Source organism: Leuciscus leuciscus, assembly GCF_965113295.1.
Source record: "Leuciscus leuciscus genome assembly, chromosome: 25".
NCBI classification, from domain to species: Eukaryota; Metazoa; Chordata; class Actinopteri; order Cypriniformes; family Leuciscidae; genus Leuciscus; species Leuciscus leuciscus.
The window spans coordinates 8,047,134-8,074,270 of NC_138724.1; the positions used below are offsets into that span (position 1 = coordinate 8,047,134).

General features: G+C 38.4%; 1 protein-coding gene across 3 annotated transcripts; it reads right to left on the bottom strand.

Moving 5' to 3' along the window:
• Positions 1–5,171: 5,171 nt before the first annotated feature.
• On the bottom strand, positions 5,172–27,105 carry bmb (brambleberry). Of its 3 annotated transcripts, none has more exons than XM_082159662.1 (13): positions 26,980–27,105; positions 22,360–22,607; positions 19,038–19,166; positions 18,695–18,880; positions 15,650–15,872; positions 15,383–15,499; positions 13,960–14,139; positions 13,659–13,865; positions 11,469–11,634; positions 11,281–11,324; positions 7,209–7,333; positions 5,717–5,817; positions 5,172–5,593 (listed from the first exon to the last, which is right to left on the bottom strand). In XM_082159662.1, the coding sequence occupies exons 2-13, from the start codon at positions 22,591–22,593 to the stop codon at positions 5,464–5,466; spliced, it is 1,842 nt and encodes a 613-aa protein (XP_082015788.1). In that variant the 5' UTR covers positions 22,594–22,607; positions 26,980–27,105; the 3' UTR covers positions 5,172–5,463. The 3 variants fall into 3 exon arrangements, with proteins under 3 accessions (XP_082015788.1, XP_082015787.1, XP_082015789.1); XM_082159661.1 differs by having other exon boundaries at positions 5,717–5,820; XM_082159663.1 differs by having other exon boundaries at positions 5,717–5,813; positions 7,205–7,333.
• Between the last annotated feature and the right edge of the window lie 32 nt (positions 27,106–27,137).

The window sequence follows — 27,137 nt, forward strand, 5'->3', positions numbered from 1 at the left end:
CCGATGGGAGTGGATTAAACAAACTGATCAGTTTGAGACTAAATTAGGTTATTTTGAGGTCACAGAATTGAAACGCAAAATATATTTTTCTGTCAGAAAAAATTTAGATGTACAAGAAAAGCAAAAGGTGAGTGTCCTTTGAGTCTTTTAAAATTGTACTCAATTTAACACTTTAATGTCTCTATTGCTCAGCCAAGATTTGGGATTTACAAAAGGTTTGCATTATTACTTTTAGATTACAAGAAGCTAAAGAATGTTTACCAGGCTTTAAATAATAAACATATCAAAATCAATAAAGACAATATTACAATCACTCTCTGTTATTGTGCCACCTTGTGGTGAGAGATATCTATTAAAATGTTTGAGTTCATTGAAACAGTGGACACATTACAAAAGGCATTATTTTTTGTAGACTTGAAAATCAGTAATCTTTCATTTTTGTTTTTCAAATGTTTTTCCTGTTACCAATGAGCAATAAAAAATTAATCAGTGAATAAAGAATAAATCAATCAAAATACTTAAAATTAAAAAAAATATATATAAAACAACAATAAATTATAATTATAATTATAAAAATACAAATTCACTTTATCTATAATATTTATCTAGTTTAAAACAGCTGTCAGCTGTTGATATTAAAATATGCAGCAGTGATCCTCTACAGAAAAATCTTGGAGTTGCTCTCAAATGGTCTCACTGAGGATTGTTTGGTGGTCATTGTAAAGTGTGGTGTTCAAAATAGGCGGGGAAACATGTTGTCTTAACCAGCAGATGTGAGTCAAATATCTTATTGCAGGATATTGCGCCAAACTAACTTAAAAATACCAACTCTTTCTCCCACACTATGTGTCCGATACTGCCGCTTGTGTTGATGTCACATGTCACGATACAGAACAATGCCCTTTAGTGTCTGTTTACCAACGCTGCAGGAGAGCCAATCGCTTTTCACAAGAAACGTTTAAAGTCAATGTAGGCTACTGACTCAAAGAGCATTGATATGATCATAAAATATCTTGACTATGGCAGCTCATGCCCTTGTGTTTATATCTAAAGAAAGATGTATCTATTGATTACATAATCCTCTGCATTTAATCAGCTGTTCCTGTACTAGGCCTGCGCAAACTGGTCTGGAAAAGTATGAGAAATTATATTATTGTCAGCCTGAGACTAAAATAAGTTTCTTTTCCGATACAAACCAGTGAGTTCTAACCAGTGTATTCTCAAAACTATCATTTTCAACATCTTTAAAATCAATATTTTGATCGCAAACAGCTTCTTCACCATATCCACCATCAAGTGACAGTGACACTAATATTTGATTGTGTTCAGTACTTGCTCTGCTGTAAATCACTGAGCAATTTCAAGTTTTGCTGATGATTCTTCCTATTCTTTTGTTTTCTGCCTGCGGTAACTGAGTGAAACGTCACTTCATCATTGTGTATCAGACAATTGCCACCTTGTAGAAAAAAGGTAAATTGCACTTACAATGAATGAATGGGAACACAATCTAGGCATTCTTTTATAATTTAATTTAAGTTTAGTTATATTGTTTAAAATGAATTGATTGAGGAATACTAAGAAGGTTGATGGTAAAAATGACGAGGAGGGTAGTGGGAGGGTAGTGAATGATGTCACGGGTCACTAAAGAGGTTAAAGGTATAGCGGAGGATCTTTCCAAATTTTAGATAAGACCCGCCCTCTCCACTTTTTGAACAGTTTGATTGATTCACCAGAATGATTGACAATTAGGAGGACCAATAGTATAGGTTACCCACCAGGAAGTAAAACATCCTCCGCTATACCTTTAAGACACTAAAGTGTCACAAAAGGGTTAAGACACAAGCCACGAAAAGCAGAGGCATCGACCTTGAAAATTCTGGAACAATTGCACAACAGCGGTGAGAACAATTCAACACTATAAACCCCAAAACGGAATTCATTGACAGCATCTGCTTCTACAGATGTTTGAAGATGAGTGGAGAGGGATGAAGTTTTGCTGCACAAATAATGAAATACACTGAAAACAATTAAACAATATTTCTTTGACCAGAGCAAAGTGTTTTTGAAGTGTTGCTGTAACATCAGTGACTCGATATGAATCTGATATGAGTCTATAGCTCTTAGAACAAACAATTTATCAAGCTAATCACAATTGCAACAAAACTGTAGAACAGAGCTAATGTGCAGTGTTTATTTTCACCAGCAGATGGCGCTGCGAGCTACACTGATTACTTTAGCCCAAAGTTTGTCAGTGTCCAGTGTGCATGACACAAATTTTGTCACCAGAATAGTAAGTTCGTATGCGTTTTGCCTGATTTTTGTAACCGCACATAATTTGTAAGCACAGGTCGCACGGGCGCATTGAACTCAGTCCCAAGACGACGTCTTCTTTGGTCAGACGACAATGATGTCAACAACAAAAGCATTAAAGATGCCATGCGGAGGAACAGATTTGATGAGATAATGGCTTCCATTCATTGTTGGATAACATGAAAATCACAGATGACCCTTTCTTCAAGGTGTGTCCTGTGTTTGAGGAGCTGAATAAAGTCAACAAAACCATGACTATTCAGGAATATCTGGCAGTGGATGAGATGATGATTGAGTACTTTGGTAGGCATGGAAAAGCAATTTATGGGGGAAGCCCATTCGCTTTGGTTTCAAGATCTGGAGTCTTGCATCCTCATCTGGCCATCCCGCTGACAGCATCAAAGAGCTTCCGGAAGACCTCAAGAGGTAATGCCGAATTCCTTATTGAAGATGGAAAACTGATTGTGAGATGGAATGACAACAGCGTGGTCACTGTTGTGACCAATATGGAGAATGAGTACTCCGATGTCGACGCTCAACGATGGAACAAACAGAAACATGCAATGGATAAAGTGAAACAGCCTACTTGTATAAAGAGCTAAAACACACACATGGGAGGTGTTGACCTGCACGACCAATGTGTGAACCGTTACCAGATTGGCATCCAATCAAAGAAGTGGTGGTGGCTACAGCTGGGCACTCAACAGTGCTATGGCCAATGCGTGGTGTTATTACAGGTGCATGGGGGTGTAATGGGAAGTGGGAGATGAGGCTGCGGGGTGGCAGGGTGGAAGGATGGGGTCTATATCTTAAGTGGCATGACACAAAAACATAAGTATTCATTAAGTATTTATTTCATTCAATACCCACCAATTGAAAATTCATTCATCCATCCATTCATACAGGTCATGTAAAGAGGGAGACCGAGATCTCCTCTCCTTCCAAAGGCTGGTTGCCCAGAGTCGGCTTCTGCAATATGTGAGGCTGCCAGATATGACAACCTGAACCACTGGCCCCACAACACAGGGAGAAAGTACATGAGGTGTAGAAAATGTGAGAAATGCGGTGTTGCCTTGCATGTTGAGTGCTTCAAGAAATTTCATGCAAACCACTAAGACTCTACCCAGGAGAGAGAGGAGCGGAGGGACAAAAGAGATAGAAAAAGGGGAGCGGGGAGGACACGTATGGCATAACTTCCCATTCCGAATGTCTTTTGAAAAAATGTTTTTATATGCACTGTTATTTTTGTTGTTTCTTTCTTTCTTTTTTTGTTATACATATAGAAGTATAACAGATTTTATTTTTTTTTGAGACTTTTTTCTTCATTCTATTTATAAAAAAAAATTAAAAAAATCATTAACTTTTTGACTTTTGATACACAATGCCTTGTTGGGGCAACTTAATGGCTGCACTTTGTTCTGCACTATGTTCCACCACTTTAAGACACATGTATTTGTTGTTTGTTTATCATACACAAGAGATTATAAGCTAGATGCAGCTTCTTTGGGGTTCGCTTTGAATGTTCTTTGACTGTTATACATAATCAGTGTGTTTATGAAAAAAAGATTGATCTGTTGAAAGCAGTTACTTTGAGTTAGATGCGAAATGTTCTCCTCCAATTCAAATTTGACATTGAAGGGGTGCATACAACTATAGTTGCCGCACATTCAAATACGATTTTCAAAAAAAGGAAATAAAACCTGGGGAAAATAAATGCAGAACATGTTCACAGAGGACACTATTAACACAACTATATGCATGAAACCATTCAGAAAAATTGGGCACAAATGGGTTAATCCTCCTCTGCTGAGATCTTGAGAGATTTAATGTCTTCAGTTCTTGTGTTTCTGCTCGTCTCTTTTTCTGTTCTCCTCTTTTTTTTCAGTGATTCTGCTTGTTAACAGGCGTATTAAGGCTGAGATGACTCCATATTTAATATACAAGATTTTGTGGCTCAGATAAGGTCCATTTTTGGTTTCTCGTTCATTTAATTTTTTAGGGATGAAAAGACAGCTGGTCTTTCTGCAGAAATGCCGCCTAACACCGCAAAAGTGAATAGTTTTTTTGTGTTTTAAGATGATTTGTTGTTTGCATGTTTTTAAAAAAATTTTTTAGCAGTTTAAATACGTAGAAATATTCTTTTAAATATCCTATTTGTTTTCATACAGAGAAACACTTTTCACTTGTTCAAGGTTTTGTATTAAATGGTTCTTTTATTTGACATTAAATACTCTGTGCCACTTGAACCTCCGTTACGCAAGGAGAAAGCTACAGTTCAGTAGAGATACCGGGAGTTCTCAGGACCCGAGCTCATCTCAGATGATGCAAAACACAGTGAAAATGTGTGGTGCGGTCAGAAGAGTCCACGTTTCATTTCATCATCATGAATCATGTCCGAATATAACAGAAGGAAATGAAACTAGACGCATCTAAATTTATAGATATGTATGAAATTATAGATATCACGTATCTATGACTTAGAGAATTAAATCAAGAAATCCAGAGTTTGCTTCTCAAAAAAAAAAAAAAAAAAAAAAAAAAAAAAAAAAAAAACACCATTTTGGCTTAAAGTATCCCAATAGTATTGTATCATGAGTATCTTGAATGATATTGAATCGTGACATGAGTGTATCATTACACCCCAAGTTAAAGGCACTTTTAAAGAAGAGGGTTTTTACTAAATCTGATCACAATGCTCACAGGAGTCATGTTTGAGACGCATGGCATGTTAATACCAGGTGGAAACGGGGCGATTTCAGGCCATGCTCACTCGCCTAGCAGTCTTTAATCCTTCCTGAGATCCGTCGGTCAGCATTCCAGTTCATCAACGTGACATGCAAAGACACTCAATTTGTGCAACATTTATTCCCCAAAAAAGCTTTAATAAAGGCTTGCAAGACAATACATCTGCAAAAAGCACGCTGAAATCTAGTCAATTTTAGTAAAAAGCGTGCATTGTAATTTAATTTTTCATAATTTCTTATAAATAATGCAGAATACATCTAAAAGTGGCATTACAACAAACATAATAAAATCCACCATGACTAAAAAACAACACGAAGTTAACAAGTAAAGAGAAAAGTGCAATGTACATTCAGCAGATGCTTCTGTAAAGAGAAGTCCATTATAAAGAAAAGAGTTGTTGAATCCGTTTCAGAGTCGGCTGTAGGAAGTGTGGCCGCCTTCATGAATCCTACAGTAGTCCTGACCCAACACAGCCCTCTTTTTGCACGGCTGACCCAGGCGAGTGACACCACTGCACAGTGAGCGGCCTGAAAAAGAACTTAACAAAAAAAGAAAATAGAATTATTAAATGCCTATCCATAGCGAGACCAAAGATTTAGAATCAAAATATTGGATTCCATTTTAAGTATATGTTGACTTTAAGGCTTCAGTAAAGTCTTACCTGCTGCTGGCGAGTGAATTATTGGGGCTTGAGCTTCGCGAGTGACTCACGGTCTCCAACACTCCTCCTAGGTTCCTCAGAGGAACATTCTCCAGCACTGCCTGCTGATCACATAATGACTTCAAGAACCATTCTCAAAGAACCTTGCAGTTTGCAGTCCATCAAATTATAGCAAAACCACCAACACTGTGCTAGTTTTATTTATGGACATTCATTAAAAAAAAAAAAAAATGTATCTGCTGCATTTTCAAAAATAATCCAAAAAGGTCTCAATATACTGTAAGCAGTTAAAGTCCCCCTGTGGTGAAAATATATATTTTTAATGTTTATATGTCATGTGTTGTTTTTAATATGCTTTAAGACAAACCATGTGTAAATTCATAAGTCGACACCATTGTTGAGTATTTCCTCCTTAAAACTGCAGTGAACCAAAGACAGTCTCAAACACACACTTTGAAATCGCTGGTGTTTCTGACGTCACAAACTACCTTGTAACCAATCAGATCAACGTGTGATCGTCAACCAGTGGATCTCTGAGCTGAGTGAGTGAGTGGAGGCGGGGCTCATTTGCATATTCATAGAGCCGTGTATACTAAATGAGGCAAGGGTGTCGAGTTACATTCAAGCTGTTTTAAGAATTTTTCTTCAAAGAAAAAACTTTAAATATGTACTTTTGTAGGGGTGTGACAATACATCGATATCAAACGTCTAAAGATACGATGCATCGATGCCACACGTAAAATATCAATATAAGGTACCTTTATTTTGACACTCTCCACGTCCTCACATAATGTCCGTCTACGCTTTTCTGCCAAAGCGCGCATTTTCGTTTACTTGCCATACTGTCTTTGAAACAATCTCCTCAGCTGAAATAGACGCTTGACAAGATTGACTGAACCCTAAACACATTTTGTCACAAAACCGGTATTGTCCATTGTCAAGGCATCGCAAGGTTATGTTTTACAGCTGAAACCGACAAGCACCCTTGTTGTCTGTGAACACAACCCGATAATTCCGTTTTAGCGAATCAGCGTGCAGTATTCAGGTCAGGTGACAAGGCTGTTAGTCACTTTGAAAAGTGAAAAAAAAAAAAAGATTAAAAAGTAATAAAACGAACTATAATTTTGTAAGTTACCTGTATTTTTATTAATATATCTATATTAGAGTTATTACTTAATCAAAACAACCCAGCTGCAGTTTGTATGATACTTGGAATGCACAATAAATAAATAAAACGCCGTTATCTGTTTTTGCAAATTAACTCTTCTATTGTAAATGTCCCAATTAGGAGAGGGTGTGCAGTTTTCAAAGAGTTTAATTAATACATATTTTAATAAATTAAAATAAATGTTATACATTTTGGTTGCATTTGTGAGTTAATAATGTAATAAGGTTGAGTAAACTTAGCACATATCCAAATATCGATAAATCAATCGATATAGACTTTTATTCTATTTATTTGTTGAAATCTATTATTAACACCACGACTTACCCCTGCGATGCTGTGTCGATTCTTGAGTCTGGGGGTTGAATGGGTGGGTGTGCCTGAAGTTAGATGACTGAACTTTGGAGGGCCATGACACTCAGATGAAGACATGGTCAGGATGCATGGATCACCTACAGCAAGAAGCTAGACTGTCAACACTTTCTGAACAAAATAACAAGTAGTGCTCGTCTGTGTGAAAACCCACTACCCGTGTTGTGTTAAGGCCAATTTATACTTCTGCGTCAGGTTCGCGTAGAAGGTACGGCGTAGCATACGCATTGACGTGTACCATACGTCGTACCCTTCGCCGTACCCTGACGCGCACCTCCTCAAAAATGTAACTACGCGTCGCGGCGACGCGGACCGCAAGATCTGTGATTGGTCGGCTGGATAGCATCGCGTTTCCTCCTACGCATTTCCGGAATGATCTTCTGCACTCTGCACCGCCCGCCCGCCATTTTTAAATTCCGAAGATCAGTGAAGAGCCATGGAAATAGACCAAGTGACCGAGAGATTGCTTGAAGTGCGGAAATACAGCCATCTGTATGACTCCTTCAGTCGCCATTGCTCGTAGAAACCTAAACTAAAAATAGCCGCGAGGAATGTAAACACAGTGGAACTGGAACATTAAAACCCACCCGCGCCAACTAGCGTTTCGGCGGTGTAACTGCAGAGCAACACAGACATTCGCAGAAGTATAAATGCTCACGACGGCGTCGCCTACGTGCGTAGCCTACGACGTACACTACGGCGTACACTCGACGCAGAAGTATAAATTGGCCTTTACAAATGTGTTCTGAGGGGTTTTAAGGTGATTATTCAATTCTATTCAATTCAATTCAATTCATAACATGCACCAATGCTACAATTTTACTACTATATGTCATAATTTAACAAACAAGTATTCATTACTTCAATGAGCTGATTGTTTCTGCCTTATATTACATTGTTTAAATTAATACATTTTTAGCTAACTGTGTGATTTGTATTTGTACATTTCTGAAATACATATCTCAGATAGTTACCTCTGATAACAGATCACTCTAAATTGTAATGTGGACTCATGCATTTTCTGTAAAGCTGCTTTTAAAGGAACCGCATGCAAGATTGTGGCCAAAACTGGTACTGCAATCACTTTCAAATTACTGTAGAGCGGTGTATCCCCTCCCCCTCCCCCTGACTCGAGGTTGCCAGTTAAGGCCCGTACACACCGGGACGAATATCGGCGCGCGTTATTCGCCAGCGTTTTTCAACGCGTTTTTTGTGTTCACACCCAAGCGTTTTTCGCTGATGATGAGCCGAGTGAACATGCAAATTCATTCCCTGACATTAGATGGCGCTTAATGTAAAACAGAAATACAATACCACTCCATAACAGTCTATACTCTGCAATACCACTCCATAACAGTCTATACTCTGCAATACCACTCCATAACAGTTCTCTTTTAACAAGATTTTTGTAGTCGCTGTCGCGTTTGTCATATAGTTCTTTATTCCGACACCAACGAGACCAGCAGCTCTACATTCATCTTGCCTTGCATCTTCCTCGTCATTTCTTCCCGGCAGTGTCTGTCTATGGGCAGTGTAGACGCTTTGGCGTATATCTTCTTCGCTGTTACGTATGTGTGCTCGGCAAGACCGTTTTGTGTTTGAGCGCCCCCAAGTTGTGTTTTACTGTAACTTCAGAAGCTCCTGACACGTGAGCAAAAGCGCCAATCTCATTGGTCGGATAGTTTTTGACGCGGCGCGTTAAACCAAAAAAACGAACCCGAGGCATTTAAAAAAAAATTACGCTTTTACGCGTGGCGTTTTCCGCGTCGGTGTGCACACTCACATTGGCGCCCTTTGTTTAGTCACGAGGCGTTAAACGTCGGCGAATATCGCGCGCGAAATTCGTCCCGGTGTGTACGGGCCTTTAGGCTGCAGGATCCAGCAGGAACGAAGGAGCTTCCAATGGCAAGTGACGAGTCCTACACAGTACGTTTTTTTTTCCTGTTAATCATGTTTATGCTTCATGAGAGATGTTTCGCGTATTTCGGATTCATAACGAGGTCTTTTAGGTTTCGTAACGTTAGACATTTTTTATCCGACACGTTTGTAGCTGCAGCTGTGGTAACTAGAGCAGAGCTGGCAACCTGGATGCCGAAACACTACTGACTTTGTGATTGGTAGATAGGTGGAGGGTGGAGCATCAGGCCAAAACACAACATGACAACATCAACATCAGTTGAGGGCTGCAACTTCACTTTTAAATGACAATATCCTGGCCGGACTACTGTTGTCAGTGATATACGTATTTGAAATGAACATGATTTCTTAATGTCTAGTGACATATCAGGGCCATTTTATGATGAATTGAAATACATTTCTTACATACGGTTCCTTTAAACGATGTGTATTGTGAAAAGCACTAAACAAATAAATGTGAATTGAATAAATTCAAACACCATCAGAGATCGTTTGGAAGCGGAGCGAGACCCATCTTCTCGGCCCGCTTGTTTACTTCATGTTTTTAATATTAAAATAAGGTTTAGATGGTTGTAAAAGTGCATATTTTATCTCCCTAATCTTTTTGAACGAGCAGCTAGAAGTAGAGAAGCAGAGAGATTTCAAAATAAGAATTGCAGTGTATTTCAGGCTTGTTTAAAATTAAAATAAACTTTCTAGATATTAGATATTTTGATATTTAGCCGACTCTGAAAAATTTGCCAGTTACAATTGAATTAATTTCAGTGTAAACATGTGCGGCTTCTCTCTGGGCTGCCCATCACAGGAAGAAAAGACTAAGAACTAGGGATGCACCGAATATTCGGCCACCGAAAATTTTCGGCCGAAAAGTGCATTTTCGGTTTTCGGCCGAAAGTCTTTTATCACCGAAACAATACGGCCGAAATGTTGTGATGACGCAAACAGCAGATACCGCGACCTACACGTGCTTGTCTGAAGCAACATATCTGCGGTGTGGACGTATTTCAATATATCTGAGAGTGACCCACGGACAGCGATTTTTAAAACACAGACGTCCCAAGTCTTCCGGAAGTTCCGGGAGTCTCCCGCGTATTGATAGCGGCTCCCTGATGCCCGCAAATTAGTTTAAATCTCCTGGAATCGCGAGCGAGCATGAGCGCGCATACGTAGCGCGCGCGCGGCAGAGAGAGGGAGCGAGAGACCTTGCGTGTGTGTGCAGAGCAGCCGTCATTTATCAGAGGTGTGTGTGTTTACCTTAGCTGTTTATGTTTTTTGCAACTCACGTCCATGAGCATATAGCTGCAGATATTATTATGGGCTATGGCAGTATTGACCTAAATGCACTTTGTTTTTATGAGAGAACATTTCATTTTTAAACCTTTCTGCAGGCCAGTAGGCTTTTACATTATTATTTAATGTACATATGAGTGGGGTCAAGTTAAACATTTAATTTTATACTTTGCAATGTGCTAAATAAATATTTGCATAAAATTGCAATGCCTTGATTATAGTAAAGTTAGTACACAGTCATAGCCATAAATGCAATGGTACTAATAATTGGCTTAATTTATTTCGGTGTTTCGGTTTTCGGCCTTGGTTTCCTCTTTTTCGGTTTTCAGTTTCCGCCAAGAATTTTCATTTCGGTGCATCCCTACTAAGAACATTATTTAACACATTCAATATAGAGATTTTACTAGTAATTTTAGCACAATAATTCTCTACAAACATTAGCGTATCCGCAAAATCCAATAATTAATCAACCTCTTAATCATGTGTTTTGATTTATTAGTCCATAAACCAATTTCAACACGTTTATGGAATTTAATAAGTTAAAATAAAACTGAAGTAGAGACAGATATTTTCATTTCATGCCAACTTTAAACTTGCAGTTGAATGTGAGCCCCAGCCTGTTTAATTAAACAAAATAATATGAGATGCATGATTTATTTTGAGATTGTCTGGATTTGTTCTTTATGGACATTAAACTTTGTAGGCCTTAAAAAGTTAATAGTTGTAAAAACCCTGTGTAACCCTACATATGAGCAAGCACCATTAGCTACATGTATCAGACAGTGGCTGTGAATACATGGAACAAGAGAGAGGAAAATACCCATCATGAAGCTCTCCACCTCCAAATCACAGTCTGGGTCATTTCTACAGCAAGAAGAACACACACAAAATTAGCTGTTATAAACAACAACAACAACGCAAGCATACAACAGCATGTTAAGTGGCTTAGAAGGATGAGAGCTGGTTGTTGCAATAGTTAACATTAAGTTTCTGCAGTCCAAGACTCACAGGAGCGGCGTGGACGAGGACGGCGGGCAGCGCTCTCTCTCTGGGGTCTTCTCTTCACTGGGGCCCAGAGGAGGAAGAGGAGGAGGAAGAGGAGGAGGAGGAGGGCTGCAGGTCTGGCCCTTCATTTTAGACAATGCCCAGAGCACCTGAAGCACAAACCAGCGACCTGGATCACAACAACAAGAACGTCAAGAGGACAGTCATTTACACAGGAGATGAGGGTTGTCATGCATTTAAAGGTGAAACATGGAAGCTGTTGGGACTTTAAATTTCTTCTTCCTAGTTTAATGTGCAACTACAGGTCATTTGTTGATTCATTTTGCCCAAAACAACCATTCTTTAAAATGTTGCTCTGGTTATTTGAGTATCCACAGCAGCCCAGATGGCCAATCAGATCAAAGAAAGTTTTAATGGTGAAAGAGTGCAAGGTAAGACGCAAGTAGCTAAACATTTAATATTTGACAACCGTTTTACGACAGAAATGTTAAACGACCAAAAGTAATATCAAGTGATGCAAACTACTCCACTTTCATCAAATATGGCATTTTGAACTGGAAATAGATGCTATTGTTTCCATGATTCATGCAATTCATTACTGATGTGATGGGACAAGAAACATGAGATGGAGCCGTTTTCAGCATATCAGGCATTAGATTATGAGAATGTAATCAGTGTTTCTTTCCCACAACATTTTGTGAGGCTGTGAGGGATGAACCTCAGTCCCTCTAGAGGCGGTCCAGGGCATTTCACCCCGTGAGAAAACTGTATGGCTTAAAGTTAAATGCATCAGTCTGACGCACTTTGAGAGTTCAAAATTAAGAGCTCCATAACATTCCAGAGTTTAATCGGAACAGAGTAAAAAGCCTTTGCATTTACTTGTAGCTGGACTTTAAAGTAGACTGAGTCTCAGTCCGCACTGGTGTCTTTAAAGGAACACTCCACCGTTTTTTGAAATAGGGCTTATTCACTTTCTTTCCTACATTTAGATAGGTGGGCAAATGCATTTTTGTCTCAGTGCATGCATTGTTTTAGTTTGACAGGGTCGGCGCTAGCTTAGCTTAGCACAATGAATGGAATCCTTTGTTGCCAGCTAGCATGTCCTGAGTAAAAGTGATATAAATTTTTTTTAAAACCCACCTAATTACTGCTTGTGGCCTGCGTATTCACAACAAGTACAAATAGTGATGCAGATTAACACTAGGCGATTTCCTAGGCAGATATTGACTTATATATTAAGGACTATATTAGGGGGAAGCACAGGCGAAGCACTGCTACTTGGGCGTGATATCTCTGCGCCCAAGAAGCAGTGCTTCACCTGTGCTTCCCCCTAATATAGTCCCAAGTCAATATCTGCATAGGAAATCGCCTAGTGTTAATCTGCATCGCTATTTGTACTTGTTGTGAATACGCAGGCCACAAGTAGTAATTAGGTGGGTTTTTAAATTTTTTTATATCACTTTTACTTAGGACATGCTAGCTGGCAACAAAGGATTCCATTCATTATGCTAAGCTAAGCTAGCGCCGACCTTGTCAAACTAAAACAATGCATGCACTGAGACAAAAATGCATTTGCCCACCTATCTAAATGTAGGAAAGAAGGTGAATAAGCCCTGTTTCAAAAAACGGTGGAGTGTTCCTTTAAAAAGCCAAACAATTTGAATATAAGAATACTTTTAAATCATTATTAATAATATTATTATTACTATTGTACCACAACTACACTGTAAAATAAGTGTAAATGGAAACTGAAGATTTCATAATAAGTATATTAATTATTTCACTTTACACTGCACCAGTAAAATTTCTCTCTATTTCTTCACTTGCAAGATAAACCCTTAACCCGCACTGTACTGGCAATCGCTCATTTTACATCAATTATTCACTACAACTTCATAATGTTTTTAGCTTTCGAATGCTGTATAGTTGAAGATTTGCTCTCTGACATTGGTTATTCAATCAATATTATAGTGGTATTAATATTACCACTATAAAAAAAAAAAAAAAATCTCCTATTAACTCCAGTCACGCAGCAGCTCTTCTGCCACTCAGTCCAGCTGAGGGAGTGTGTAGCCAAGGAAAAACCATAATAGATCTAACCTAACTTGTCTTGTATACAAGCACTTCACTAATTTCAGAAGGTGTCAGCAGTGGTGCAGGAACGACACACTGTTCTCAGAACAGATAAAGTACCTAGTGATAGTGTGAACAGCAGCAGAGAGAGCGAGACCAGGTCGAGCGCAGACTGCTGGTTGATCTCTGCGATGGCATTGATGGGGACTGTGAGGAGCAGAGAGACGCGGGAGAACGTAGCGCACTGTAGGAACGACAGCAGAACCGCACACAACAGGAAGAACCCAGCGTGCATCACACACGTCCACAGCGCACGCAGGCTCAGGCCTAGGAGGAGAATTCAACATTTATCCAACATTTATCAACAACATTACAATATTATTATTATTGAGTTGTGCACAAGTGAAAGAACAAGAAGTACCTGCCCAGCCAAGATAGCCTTGGATCACATGCAGTCTGTCCTCCAGTCGATTCTGCATGTTGTCCAGATACCTGAGCATGTATCCCAGAGTGCCGTTCATGCGCTCCAGTTTACCGGCGAGCTCGGAGTAGAAGAGAGCAGTGGCGTTCTGCTGCTGGAGGAAGCCCTTCAGATTGAGCTCTGCATCATGGGATCAACACAAACACCATCATTTCAGCTTAGCTGCCAAGACAGGGCCAAATCGTTCTTGATTTTTGCTAATACAGTGCATTCTGGGAAATCTAGGATGTTTTGAAGGAAATTCTGGATATACATAGTACCAGTCAAAAGTTTGGAATTATTAGGATTTTAGGATACACTTTATTTTAAAGTGTCATTGTTACAGTAGGATCATATATTTAAATACTGAGTAATATGAATTAACAAGTGTACATACTATAGGATTAGGAAAAGGGTTTGGTTGAGGGTTAGTTGCAATTATTTAATAATGCAATTAATTGATTATGCATAATTTCCTGTTATTAATATGGTAAGTACATGTAACGCATGTAACAAGGACACTGTAAAATACAGTGTTACCAGATTTAATGTTTTTGAAAGTCTCTTCTGCTCACCAAAGCTGCACTTATTTGAATAAGAATACAGTATATACAGTTAATGTCAACATTTGTGGATCAAAACCTTTCATCAAAGTTGTACATGAATGTTGAACAATACCCGTTCTTGTCTTTGATTAATCTACAACTTTGATTAACTTTTTTGATCCACTTCAAATGTTGACTATAGTAATATTGTAAAATATTACTACAATTTAAAATAATTGTTTTCTATGTAAATATATTTTCAGATGTAATTTATTCCTGTGACCAAAGCTGAATGTTCAGCATCATTACTCCAGTCTTCAGTGTCACATGATCCTTCAGAAATCATTATCATATGATGAGTTGTGGAAACCATGATTAAAGGTTTTTTTTTTTTAGCCAAGACACATTCAATTTATCAAAAGTGACAGTAAAGAACATTTAGAACAACACTAATATCACAGTTTTCACAAAACTATTAAGCAGCAAAACTGTTTCCAACATTGTTAATAATAAGATCCATTATTAATAATTGAGCACCGATAATAACTGAGCATCAAACCATCATATTAGAATGATTTCTGAAGGATCATGCGACACTGAAGACTGGAGTAATGATGCTGAAAATTCAGCTTTGGTCACAGGAATAGATGACATTTTAACATATTAAATTAGAAAACACCTTAGATTGAGATATTTCACAATATTACCGTTTTTACTGTATTTCTGATCAAATAAATGCAGCCTTAGTGAGCAGAAGACATGTTGTAAACACTTAAAACATAAAAACAGGTAATTATTCCACACTTTTGACAGGAAGTGTAGCATTGGCGAGTAATCACCCATTTTATGGTAGATGTCCTGAGCACTTCCTCGGACCACAGCCAGGTCCTCAAGAATCGCCTGATGTCCCTCCTGCACTTCTGCAGTCTGATCCTTCAGCTGCCCACTTACGTTCTCTGCAAACGTGACACGGACATGATGAAGCACTCGAGAACCGTGAACAATCAAATATGACTGTGCAGAGAGCATTAACCAAGCCATTATGGATACATTTTAAACGCGGATACAGTGAGAATTCACAGCTCATGCGTCTATCTGTGACTGACCCATCCTCTGTGTAATGCCCTGGATTAACTGAGCCACCAGCTGCTGCCCGGTGCTGATGAGAGCCTTCTCCTGGGTCAGTCTCTGCAGGTTTTCACTGATGGAGGAGTCTAGCTGCTCCTGGCCTTCCTTCAGGACCACTTGCTGGAGCTGTAGGGCGCTGTGACCCTCCAGAAGCTTGTCCAGGGACGCCGCGGTCATTTCCCTTAGCTCGTTCTGACCCTCCTGCAGAGCGACACCAATAATGAACCATTAAACACTCATCCAATAATCATCCATAATTATCCAATGGTAATCCAATAACCAATAGGAATCAGATGGGATTAAAGCAAGAAAAAAGCTTATCTATTAAGGCCAATTCATAGCGCACACAGAAACACGTTTGTTGGGTTTTGTCTGATCAGTGCGTTACCCCTGTTGACGAAGGTCAGGGTTTGTTTTCAACATGTTCAATCAGTGTTTGAATATTGTTGAATATTTTTCTTAAAATTCTAAATCCGACTGCCAACTTGTTTGCTGGTGGTGTTTGTTTGAGGTTGGTCTGTGCGGCCTTTAATCTACTCGTGTATCGTGGAGGACTATTCCTCTCCAGAAACACTGCCGACACTACTAGGACGGGAAGTTAAAGGGATACTCCACTTTTTTTGGAAATAGGCTAATTTTACATCTCCCCAGAGTTAAACAGTTGAGTTTTATGATATGACTTGATATGACGCAGCGCCTGAAAATAGTCCCCAGCTCGGTAGACTATAGGGTCGACTATTTTCAGGCGCTGCATCATATCATTACGCCTGCTGGACTCATGGTACGGCAGCAAAGTTGCTCGATTATTACGCAGGAATGAGAGTATAGTTCCTAGCCATATCAGCCTAGAAAATCGCAACTTTTCATTTTTCGTCGGTCTTAGTACACGATGTAACTACAGAAGAGTCAAGTTTTAAATAGGAAAAATATCAAAACTCTTTGGTCATTTTTTTGAGAGAGATGCTAATGGTCCTGTCCGATTCAATGATCTATGCTAAGCTATGCTAAAAGTGGCACCGCCAGACCCAGAGTTCGGCTGAATGGATTCGAAAATGGTAAAACTCAACTGTTTAACTCTGGGGGAGTTGTAAAATGAGCCTATTTCCCCAAAAAGTGGAGTATCCCTTTAAAGGGTTATTTCACCCAAAAACATAATTTACCCAAAAAGTCATAATTTACTCATCGTCATGTCATTCCAAATCCATCTGACATTCACTCATCTTTGAAACATTTTTAATGAAACCTGAGAGATTTGTCACTTCATTGAAAGTCCATTCTATTCCACCAAAGAAGTTCATATCATGGATTATATTGACAATGTCTTGATGAATCGAGCGGTTTAAGCCAAGACTTCTAAGACAATCGCTTAGAACAGATTTAATCTAGGCATTTATTCACATCCAGTAGAAACATTGATCAATGCACAAACATAGCTCATCAAATATGGTAAAAATTAGCTAAACCGTGCTTACTTGACACAATAACCAATGGGATTTGTTCTCAAGCATTAGACATGCATGATTGAACTTTAAATTACCATATTTAATGCTCTATGAATGTGCGCTGATCAATGTTTATATGTGAATAAAAACTTCAACTAAATCTGGGATCGAAATCTCTCAGGTTTCATTAAAAATATCTCCCTCACCCCAGCTTCACAGACAAGGCTTAAGCTAGTCTCAAGCTAAAATGCATGTTTGAGCAGTTTTAACTTAAAGCTACTTGCACTGATACATCTTTAAGTGCTCCTACTATGCTTTTTCAGTTATTACCTTTCACGTAGTGTGAAAAATAGCGGTCTGTGTGTTGGTCGATATAGTAAAACCGACATCCACACGAAGCCAGAGCTTTCCCTATCCGATATTTTTTTTCCCCGTTCAAAAAAAAAAAATTCCGTAAACACGGCGTCGTCTCAAGAAATATCTGCGTACACACGAAACCACTGAAACCGACTCAAAACGATGTAGTATACATGCCAGACCAGTATGTGGCGCTGTAATTCTGCCTCAGACATACACTAAAAACGGAGAAGAAGACTTGGAGCTCGCGCATAAACCTTGCGCGCTGTATACAACAATAATATTAGGCACAGTAGCTTCTTTTTTTCTTTTTTAAACAAGAACTTTGTTGAACAATATGAAAAACCATAAATGCAGTTGCTGTGACTTAACGGTGTCTGACTAGTTGACACTTGGTGTGATGACATCATCGTTTCACAAAATGTACGGATTGGCTGCACACACGAAAACGCAAGGGCGGCGTTTTCAGATTTATCCACATTGGGACCCGGTTTCAAAAAATAGCGGTTTCAGTCTCTGAAAACGCCGGATCCGTGTGGACAAAACGCCAATACGATAAAAAATGTATACGTATACAGCGAAACGCGTCTCCGTGTGGACAGGCCCTAAACCCTGTCTGTGGAACCGGGCCATTGTGTTTCAAAGATGAATAAAAGTCCTATGGGTTTGGAACGACTTGAGCGCGAGTAATTATAGGGTGAACTAACCCTTTCAGTTTTGAGAGAATCTACAGACAAGCCAAAAGTTAAGGCATATTTTTCAAATATGTTATTTGTTATTATTGCTGTAACCTTTAGTACAATAGTGTTAACCAGCATTAAATACTGCCTACATTTTAGAAAAGCTGCCTTACCAACAGCAGTAACCTATAAAAAAACTGGCCAAATCGTTACTGGACAGTCAGTTAACATTCTCCAACTGAACGACCTTTCTTTAGAGGAGCACGACATGGCGTGTCAAAGCCAATCCACAGTGAACCGACAGGTGGCAACAGCCACTTCATCAGGTTATGTGGGATCAGTGTGTAACCCCTGTCTGTGTCTGTTGGCGTTGGTCAACACTCGTAAGCACATCAGTCGTTGAAAACAAGCTCTGACCAACAGCAATAGATGTTTGTCAGGTTGTGGAACGTCTGAGAAGTGACGTACTGTAATGTGGTGATTGTCTACATCGGTCAGTGGAGTGTGAATTGGCCTTTTTTTTAAAACTTTTTTTACAACACACCTTTAGATCTTTCATAGCATGCAGTTGACTAGTTGCGGTGGAAATCAGGGCGTTGACGGTTAACTCCGCTCGCTTGCGAAAGTGCTGCTGGCGCGTGGCATAACACACGGCACGCGCTCGGTTACTGACAATGTGATACGCGTTCCATGTGTCTGAGTCCATGTCCGCTGTGCACTCCTTTAAAGACTGCAGAGAGAGAGAGAGATTTCCATTATTCATTTAATCCGACTCAATGAATTCTAGATGCTAAGCGCTACACAACTAGAAGTGCTTGTTTTGACTGGCAGAATGACAAGCAGTTAACTGAAAAACAGTTCAGCAGGTTCAGGACCGTTGACCATACCATTTGTTCAGTGCAAGGGTAAGTCCTGCGCCCCTCCACCTCTGATTGGCAGTTGAACAAAGCCACGCCCAGTTTGGCCAACTGCTCTTCTGACAGGCCGCTGCAAGTCGCTTTGAGCTGAGCAACAACCTGTTAAAAAAAAAAGCAGAATACAATATGACTATGGACAGAATAACTTACAATTTAAAGTCTGTATGAATTGGCTTGATGAACAGAGTGTTGGTGTATTAACGCATTTACGACTGAAAAAACAGGCTAGTTTGAGATCACCATTGATCACTGCAAGATGATGATTTGCACTGATGTTAATCTGACACGTGCCAAAAAAAGTACTAGGGCTGTACTGTCCTAGTCGACTAGTCGATTAGTTGGTCGATACGTTCTGGTTCGACCAAAATTCTGATTGGTCGATTTTCTGCCGCGTTTATTTCATCAGTTTTGCCGCGCTGAGGCGCGCTCATTTCATCAGGTGGAAAGCACTAACTGCTAATGGGGGTGTTTTCAGAATACCCTTGTTTCACTGTAACAGTCTGTCTTCAAAACACCCCCCGTTGTTTTCACCTTTTTTGGATTAGCCCAACCCAAGAGAGAGCGTCGAGCGTAGTAGGTTTGATGCTGAATATTATTTATTTAATTGTGAGAGCGTTTAATAGTCAGTCCTCTTCTAACATGTCAACAACAAAGAAATCGACAGTGTGGCAGCATTTTGTTAAAATTGATAACAGGAAAAAGGTCGAATGCAAAGTTTGCAAGCAACAGTTTTCCACAGCTTGACGACAAACATGACATATCATCTACTGTAAAAGTGGTAAGCTCACTTGTCTGCGTTAGCTTGCCCTGTCTGTTTTGAGTAAGCTATGAACATATCAGAATTTGCATATTTCAATGTTTTAGTGTGATAACCTAACTTTTTTATTTTTTATTTGGAGCCTAATGCGCAATTGCGCTGTGCTGTTGGTTGTTAGTTATGCACTTTATTTCGTTTCTGCTCTTGATCTGGTTTGTTTAATAAATATAATTTTTTTATTAAAGTGGACGTGCCTTTTGTGTTTATTAAGAGTAAAAGCTTTATTAATAGTCTATTCGTGTCTCAGCTGCGAAGCTAACGTTAAGCTCATCAGCCTCGCTCGGTGCGAGGACATGCACGGTGAAATGATAGTGTCTGACTAATAATAACTTATTATTATAACATATGACAAAAATAATTGTCTAAATTATGTTGTATATTCCTCAACAGTTCTTGTGATGATATCACTAGTTGACAACATAGTACTATTTTCGGAAATCATAAGCTATGATATTGCGCAGGTGATGCAGCGCTGTCAGAGCCGACAGACTCGAGTGTCAGACTCATTTCAGTGCAAAATAATTAGGTCAAAAACGATTTAATATACTGCAAATAGCCTACTAGTTGTTTGTTTATTTATAATTCATTTAGGCGGACAACAAGGCTACCAAGTACTGCGCACAGTGCACATCTAATTAATTTAACGTTTTTTTTTTCTAACGTCATGTTTAGTCGATTTTAGTCGATTTTTAGTCGAAAATTTCAGGACTTCAGTCGACCAAGATTTTCTTTGGTTGAGTACAGCCCTAAAAAGTACAATGCTTGTCTTTATTAAACTAAAAAGTTAGCCTATGGAAAACGCGCATTTAGGAGAAAACTAAAATACTTTGGATGTCTTGTTCATATTTAATTTTCATATTATCATATACAAGAAGTGAGAACTGTACATCTTTTAAGTGGAAGCAAAAACATGCTGTTTGTCTTTAAATGAAAATGATCTGCTACTCCTTAGGAATAAATGAATAAAAATGAACTTGATCAAAAGAGAAAAACAAAACAAAAACAAACTAAAATAAACAGATCTATACTGTCTGAATCATTCACTATGCTCTACATGTTCCAGAAACTATATATTTTTTAAATCAGTAAATGTATGAACAAGTGACCGATTTCAGACACAGCTTTAGCCTAGCTTTTTTTATAGTGTGGTAGGCGGGACGCTCCAGATATTAGAGCATTTGATTGGACAATCTGATGAGAAGCTGAAGTGCAGAATGACAATTTTGATTTAATAATGACTTGCATGCATTCTTTATTAGCACTAGATAACTAAGGGTATGTGTACTAAAAATGGAAAAGTTTTTCCTTTGCGTTTTTCCGCATACAGACGACAACATTGTCAAAACAGATCAGTGACAATGACTAAACACGCTGTATTATTCATACCAGGCCAGTAGTTGGCGATGTAAATAACTTTGTAATGTCGAATTGTAAAGAAACACTACACGCCTATACAAGTAGGCCTAATATGCATGTGCATGACATCACTGTTTTCACAAATTCACGTTTTTGTAATTTATACAGAGATGATAACGGTATCATTTTCAAAGACTTGCACGTTGAAACCCGTTTTGTGCAAAATGTGCTTTTCAATGACCATAACATAAGATTGGCATTGACAGTAGCCTAAAACAAGGGTTTTCAATCTTTCAGATGCCGCACAGACCCAAATATGATCATCCTCATGCGAGAGACCCCCAATCTAAGATTTAAAAAGCAGCTAAAATATTTTCATGTATAAAGACAATACTGTAAAAAAGAAATGTGTGTACAATATTATATGGGAAATATTTATTTTTATATTATGTTATATCAATTTATTCATTCATTTACTTGCTTCAAATTTTACTTTTGTTTTAGATCAAATTCAGTTAGTTAATATTAGTCTATTTATTAAAAAAAAAATTCACATAGATATATACAACATTAAAAGCTTGATTTAAACCACAGGGGGACTTTAAAAAAAAAAAGACATGAAATGATCACTATAACCAGAAGATGGCGGCAGAGGAGCACTTGTTTCACCATTTCCACTCCCTAACATATGGAAAAAAGTAGGAAATAAAGTCTCATGAAAAACAAAACTTTTCTTCAAATTGTGACTTAATTACACAGAAAAAGCTCAAACGTGCTGCGCAACACGAGAATGAACCACACTGGTTCGAGGGAACATGCTTGAGCTTCTGTTTACCACACCTGATGTGTGAGATGACATAACTTTCATTTTTAGTGAACTATCCCTTTAAAACTTTTAAAACGATTTTTATTTTTGATCTGGTGAATTTGTTGACAATGACACACACGCTGATTTAAATCTTTTGTGGAATTCTTCAAACATGCCATCATATTTATAAGTTCAATTACATCTTAGCTTCTGCTGTGGACTCAAAATTGCTAAAAGAATCATGATATACTAATAGTGAAGTCATGTGCTGAATCTTTTTTGTATGGTAAAACTAGTGCACACAGACTTACCCTGAAATGGCAGCTGTCCAGAGGACTGAGCTCCATCTGCTTTGCTTCAGCCAAAAACTTCTCATCAACAACAGTCATTTCAAAGGCAGGGGTCTCTCCCTGCAGCAGGATAGAGGAGACCGGCTCTGGAGGAGGAGCAGGAGCTGGTTCTGGCTTCTTCAGCCAGTCAAAGAAAGCTTCCACCTCACCATACTGCATACTTAACAGCCACAGCATCACAAACCAGGGACCCATCCTCAGAAATGACCCTGCACACAGAGCAAATGAAAACAGAAAATCAGGAGGGAAATAAAGGTAATAATAATAATAATAAAAAAAAAGAAAAGATATTTCCCTTATTTTCAGTAGATCCAGAAAATGCTAGCTACAAGCAACAAGAATGCTACCACATATGAAGAGTTCAGATTACCTGTTAGTTGTCATTTAAGTGAAATTACTTAACTTAAATATACAAGCTTTATCAAAATTATCATTTTAGAAGAAAATTTCAGATGGCACTTAGAGGCTTTTGCATCTGAACTCTTCATATATAACATGTGTGGCGTGCTGAGCATTTGAAACCACCCTGTATTCTCAATTCGTATTGTTATTATGGCGACTTATTACTCTACAAGTCAGAACAAGGCATATCAGAAAACCATCCACTTCACATTAAGTTTAAGTGTGCACCATTGCCAGTATACTAGTGTGACATTAGTTTAAGTGTGCACCATTGACAGTATACTAGTGTGACATTAGTTTAAGTGTGCACCATTGACAGTATACTAGTGTGACATTAGCTTAAGTGTGCACCATTGCAGTATACTAGTGTGACATTAGTTTAAGTGTGCACCATTGCAGTATACTAGTGTGACATTAGTTTAAGTGTGCACCATTGCCAGTATACTAGTGTGACATTAGTTTAAGTGTGCACCATTGACAGTATACTAGTGTGACATTAGCTTAAGTGTGCACCATTGCAGTATACTAGTGTGACATTAGTTTAAGTGTGCACCATTGCAGTATACTAGTGTGACATTAGTTTAAGTGTGCACCATTGCCAGTATACTAGTGTGACATTAGTTTAAGTGTGCACCATTGCCAGTATACTAGTGTGACATTAGTTTAAGTGTGCACCATTGACAGTATACTAGTGTGACATTAGCTTAAGTGTGCACCATTGCAGTATACTAGTGTGACATTAGTTTAAGTGTGCACCATTGCAGTATACTAGTGTGACATTAGTTTAAGTGTGCACCATTGCAGTATACTAGTGTGACATTAGTTTAAGTGTGCACCATTGACAGTATAGTAGTGTGACATTAGTTTAAGTGTGCACCATTGACAGTATAGTAGTGTGACATTAGCTTAAGTGTGCACCATTGCAGTATACTAGTGGGACATTAGCTTAAGTGTGCACCATTGACAGTATAGTAGTTAGGGGTGGTTAATCTGTCTGATTTCCCGATTCGATTACGATTATTGAAGTCCCGATTCGATTACAGTCGATTTTCGATTATTAACGATTCTCGATTAGCAATTATTGATTTTCCATTTCACAACAGTAAACGAAAATACACTACAAAGTGATTGCAGTATTAAAAAAAAGTCAGCTGCTGAATTTCTTAACTCTTTTATTGAGTAACAACAACTCAAAGCACTTTCTGTGTCGTGTAGTTATAACTTCAGAATTATTTGTATGTAGCTTATGTTCTGTAGAACACAGAAATGAATCAAGTTGAACTAAACAATAACAAATAAATGAAAGGCTTATTTCCTTTAGGAAGTAGATCAGAACCAACATACTGTAGAAATTGGACAATTTTCTTCTAGAAAGACAAGGTGTTCAGGTGGAAGAAGACTGCAGGTTGCAGTCGAAACATGTCAAGGTAAAGAAAAAGTTTTTTCTCCACCTGAACACCTTGTCTTTCTAGAAGAAAATTGTCCAATTTAATCATTAAGAAGACAAAATGAACATTTTTGAACAACTTACTGTAGCTTCAATTAGTAACATACAAAGCCACTCTTATACACAACTAAATAATAAAGAGTTATGACTTGAAATGTTTGCTGTATACTACAATCAAAAACAGCTTATACAAAAAAAGTGAATGAACATCTGCAGAGAGCACAGTCAAAATGTAACTTTTTGTGACTGAAATTGTATATTGCAGTATAACAGATCGGTTTACACAGTGTACTGATGTGAAAACTAAACAATACAGAAAGCAGCTCTCATACAAAAATACTAAATAGGTAACAATGAAATTGCCAATTTTACATACGTTAGCTTTTAACGAAGAAGGTGCCGTTCGAATTTGGCGCTCAGCCATCATGAGTCTGTTATGTATGTGCGCGACTCTGTTATGTGCGAGTCTCTGTTATGTGCACGCCACAGACTGTCTGCGCACTGCACGTCCGCTTATAGTTCCGCCTTTTGCGTTCCGTCAATATTACGTTATTAGAAAAAATATATATATATTTTTTTTTTAGAAAATCGATTTTTTGACATTTGTGAATCGATTCAGAATCGTCCACGTCCGCATCGCGATGCATCGAAGAATCGATTTTTCCCCCCACCCCTAATAGTAGTGTGACATTAGTTTAAGTGTGCACCATTGCAGTATACTAGTGTGACATTAGCTTAAGTGTGCACCATTGACAGTATAGTAGTGTGACATTAGTTTAAGTGTGCACCATTGACATACTAGTGTGACAGTTTAAGTGTGCACCATTGCAGTATACTAGTGTGACATTAGCTTAAGTGTGCACCATTGACAGTATACTAGTGTGACATTAGTTTAAGTGTGCACCATTGCAGTATACTAGTGTGACATTAGCTTAAGTGTGCACCATTGCAGTATACTAGTGTGACATTAGTTTAAGTGTGCACCATTGACAGTATACTAGTGTGACATTAGCTTAAGTGTGCACCATTGCAGTATACTAGTGTGACATTAGTTTAAGTGTGCACCATTGACAGTATACTAGTGTGACATTAGTTTAAGTGTGCACCATTAGTCCAGTCATTTTAAGCCAAGATGGGGGTCAACCTTGAACAAATTGCAACAGAAGCAAACTCAACTGATTTTGTATCCTCAATATGTCATGAGTAAGAAAAAAAAAAAAAGCCCCAAAGAATCCCATTAGGGGAAAGTTTCGAAAAAGACCCAAATATAGCCTATTCATACGCCTATGCATTATTTTCTCACGTGAATAGAGTAAAAAAATGTGTTCATGGGTAGCCTAAATGGGTTCCATTCAGACCTTAACATTAAGTATTTTACTGTTATGTGTCAACAAGATTCAACAAGACATTTTCGCTATACCCAATGTTTAGACCTGTTGTGGTATTTATGCAAATTAGCACATCTGTAATTAGATTATGCACAGTTTGTCCATGTTAAAAATAAAATAAAAAAAAAATAAAAAAAAACTTGTAATACATTTTTTGTTTGTCTTGATGCAAGCAATCATCTCAGTAATTTTCATGATGATATCTAAAGGTTAAAATGTTTTACTCTATCCACGTAAGAAAAATAATGAATAGGCGTATGAATAGGATATATTTGGGTCTTTTTCGAAACTTTCCCCTAATGGGATTCTTCGGGGCTTTCTTTTTTCCTTACTCAGGACATATTGAGGATACAAAATCAGTTGAGTTTGCTTCTGTTGCAATTTGTTCACCCTTTTTTCATAAAATGACTGGACTACATTGCCAGTATACTAGTGTGGCATTAGTTTGAGTGTGCACCATTGCCAGTATACTAGTGTGGCATTAGTTTAAGTGTGCACCATTTCCAGTATACTAGTGTGACATTAGTTTAAGTGTGCACCATTGCAGTATACTAGTGTGACATTAGTTTAAGTGTGCACCATTGCAGTATACTAGTGTGACATTAGTTTAAGTGTGCACCATTGCAGTCTACTAGTGTGGCATTAGTTTAAGTGTGCACCATTGCAGTATACTAGTGTGACATTAGTTTAAGTGTGCACCATTGCAGTATACTAGTGTGACATTAGTTTAAGTGTGCACCATTGCAGTCTACTAGTGTGGCATTAGTTTAAGTGTGCACCATTGCAGTCTACTAGTGTGGCATTAGTTTAAGTGTGCACCATTGCAGTCTACTAGTGTGGCATTAGTTTAAGTGTGCACCATTGCAGTCTACTAGTGTGGCATTAGTTTAAGTGTGCACCATTGCAGTCTACTAGTGTGGCATTAGTTTAAGTGTGCACCATTGCCAGTATAGTAGTGTGACAGTTTAAGTGTGCACCATTGCCAGTATACTAGTGTGACATTAGTTTAAGTGTGCAACATTGCCAGTATAGTAGTGTGACATTAGTTTAAGCCATTGGTTGTATACTGTGGTCTAGCACTGGGATAGTGGGATTGGAACATGCCCGGGCTTGGCTCTCACAGCTGACTAGAATCACAGACTGTGAATCGGACAGTGAAAACGTTCAGATTGCACACATCTCACTAATACATCGTGCATCGTTGACTTTACAAACTGCATAACAATCTGCATGTTATTCGGAAATGCATGTTATAAATTTAGGCTAGTTTAAGATATATATTCAAATTTACAATTTAATTCAGATACCATTGACCGTCCGAAATAACACATTCTCTTGACTTACCTTAAAATGCGCCACACACACAGCTCTATGAATCCTCAAATGAGATTAATCCATCAACCCTTTCGCTGAAGAGGGAATAAACTCCAAACGCTCTTGTAAGGATTCAACTGTTTAAATGGACTCACATCAGCCAATAAGCGACAGCGTGATGCAAAAGA

Bases quoted from the DNA above. Each gene is read 5' to 3' on its own strand.
- bmb (XM_082159661.1), bottom strand. From the start codon at position 22,593: ATGGGTCCCTGGTTTGTGATGCTGTGGCTGTTAAGTATGCAGTATGGT. The intron at 15,500-15,649 runs GTCAGTCACAGA...TCACGTTTGCAG, and splicing joins GGGCATTACACAGAGGATGG to AGAACGTAAGTGGGCAGCTG. The intron at 14,140-15,382 runs GTGATTACTCGC...CCCATGATGCAG, and splicing joins GGACATCTACCATAAAATGG to AGCTCAATCTGAAGGGCTTC.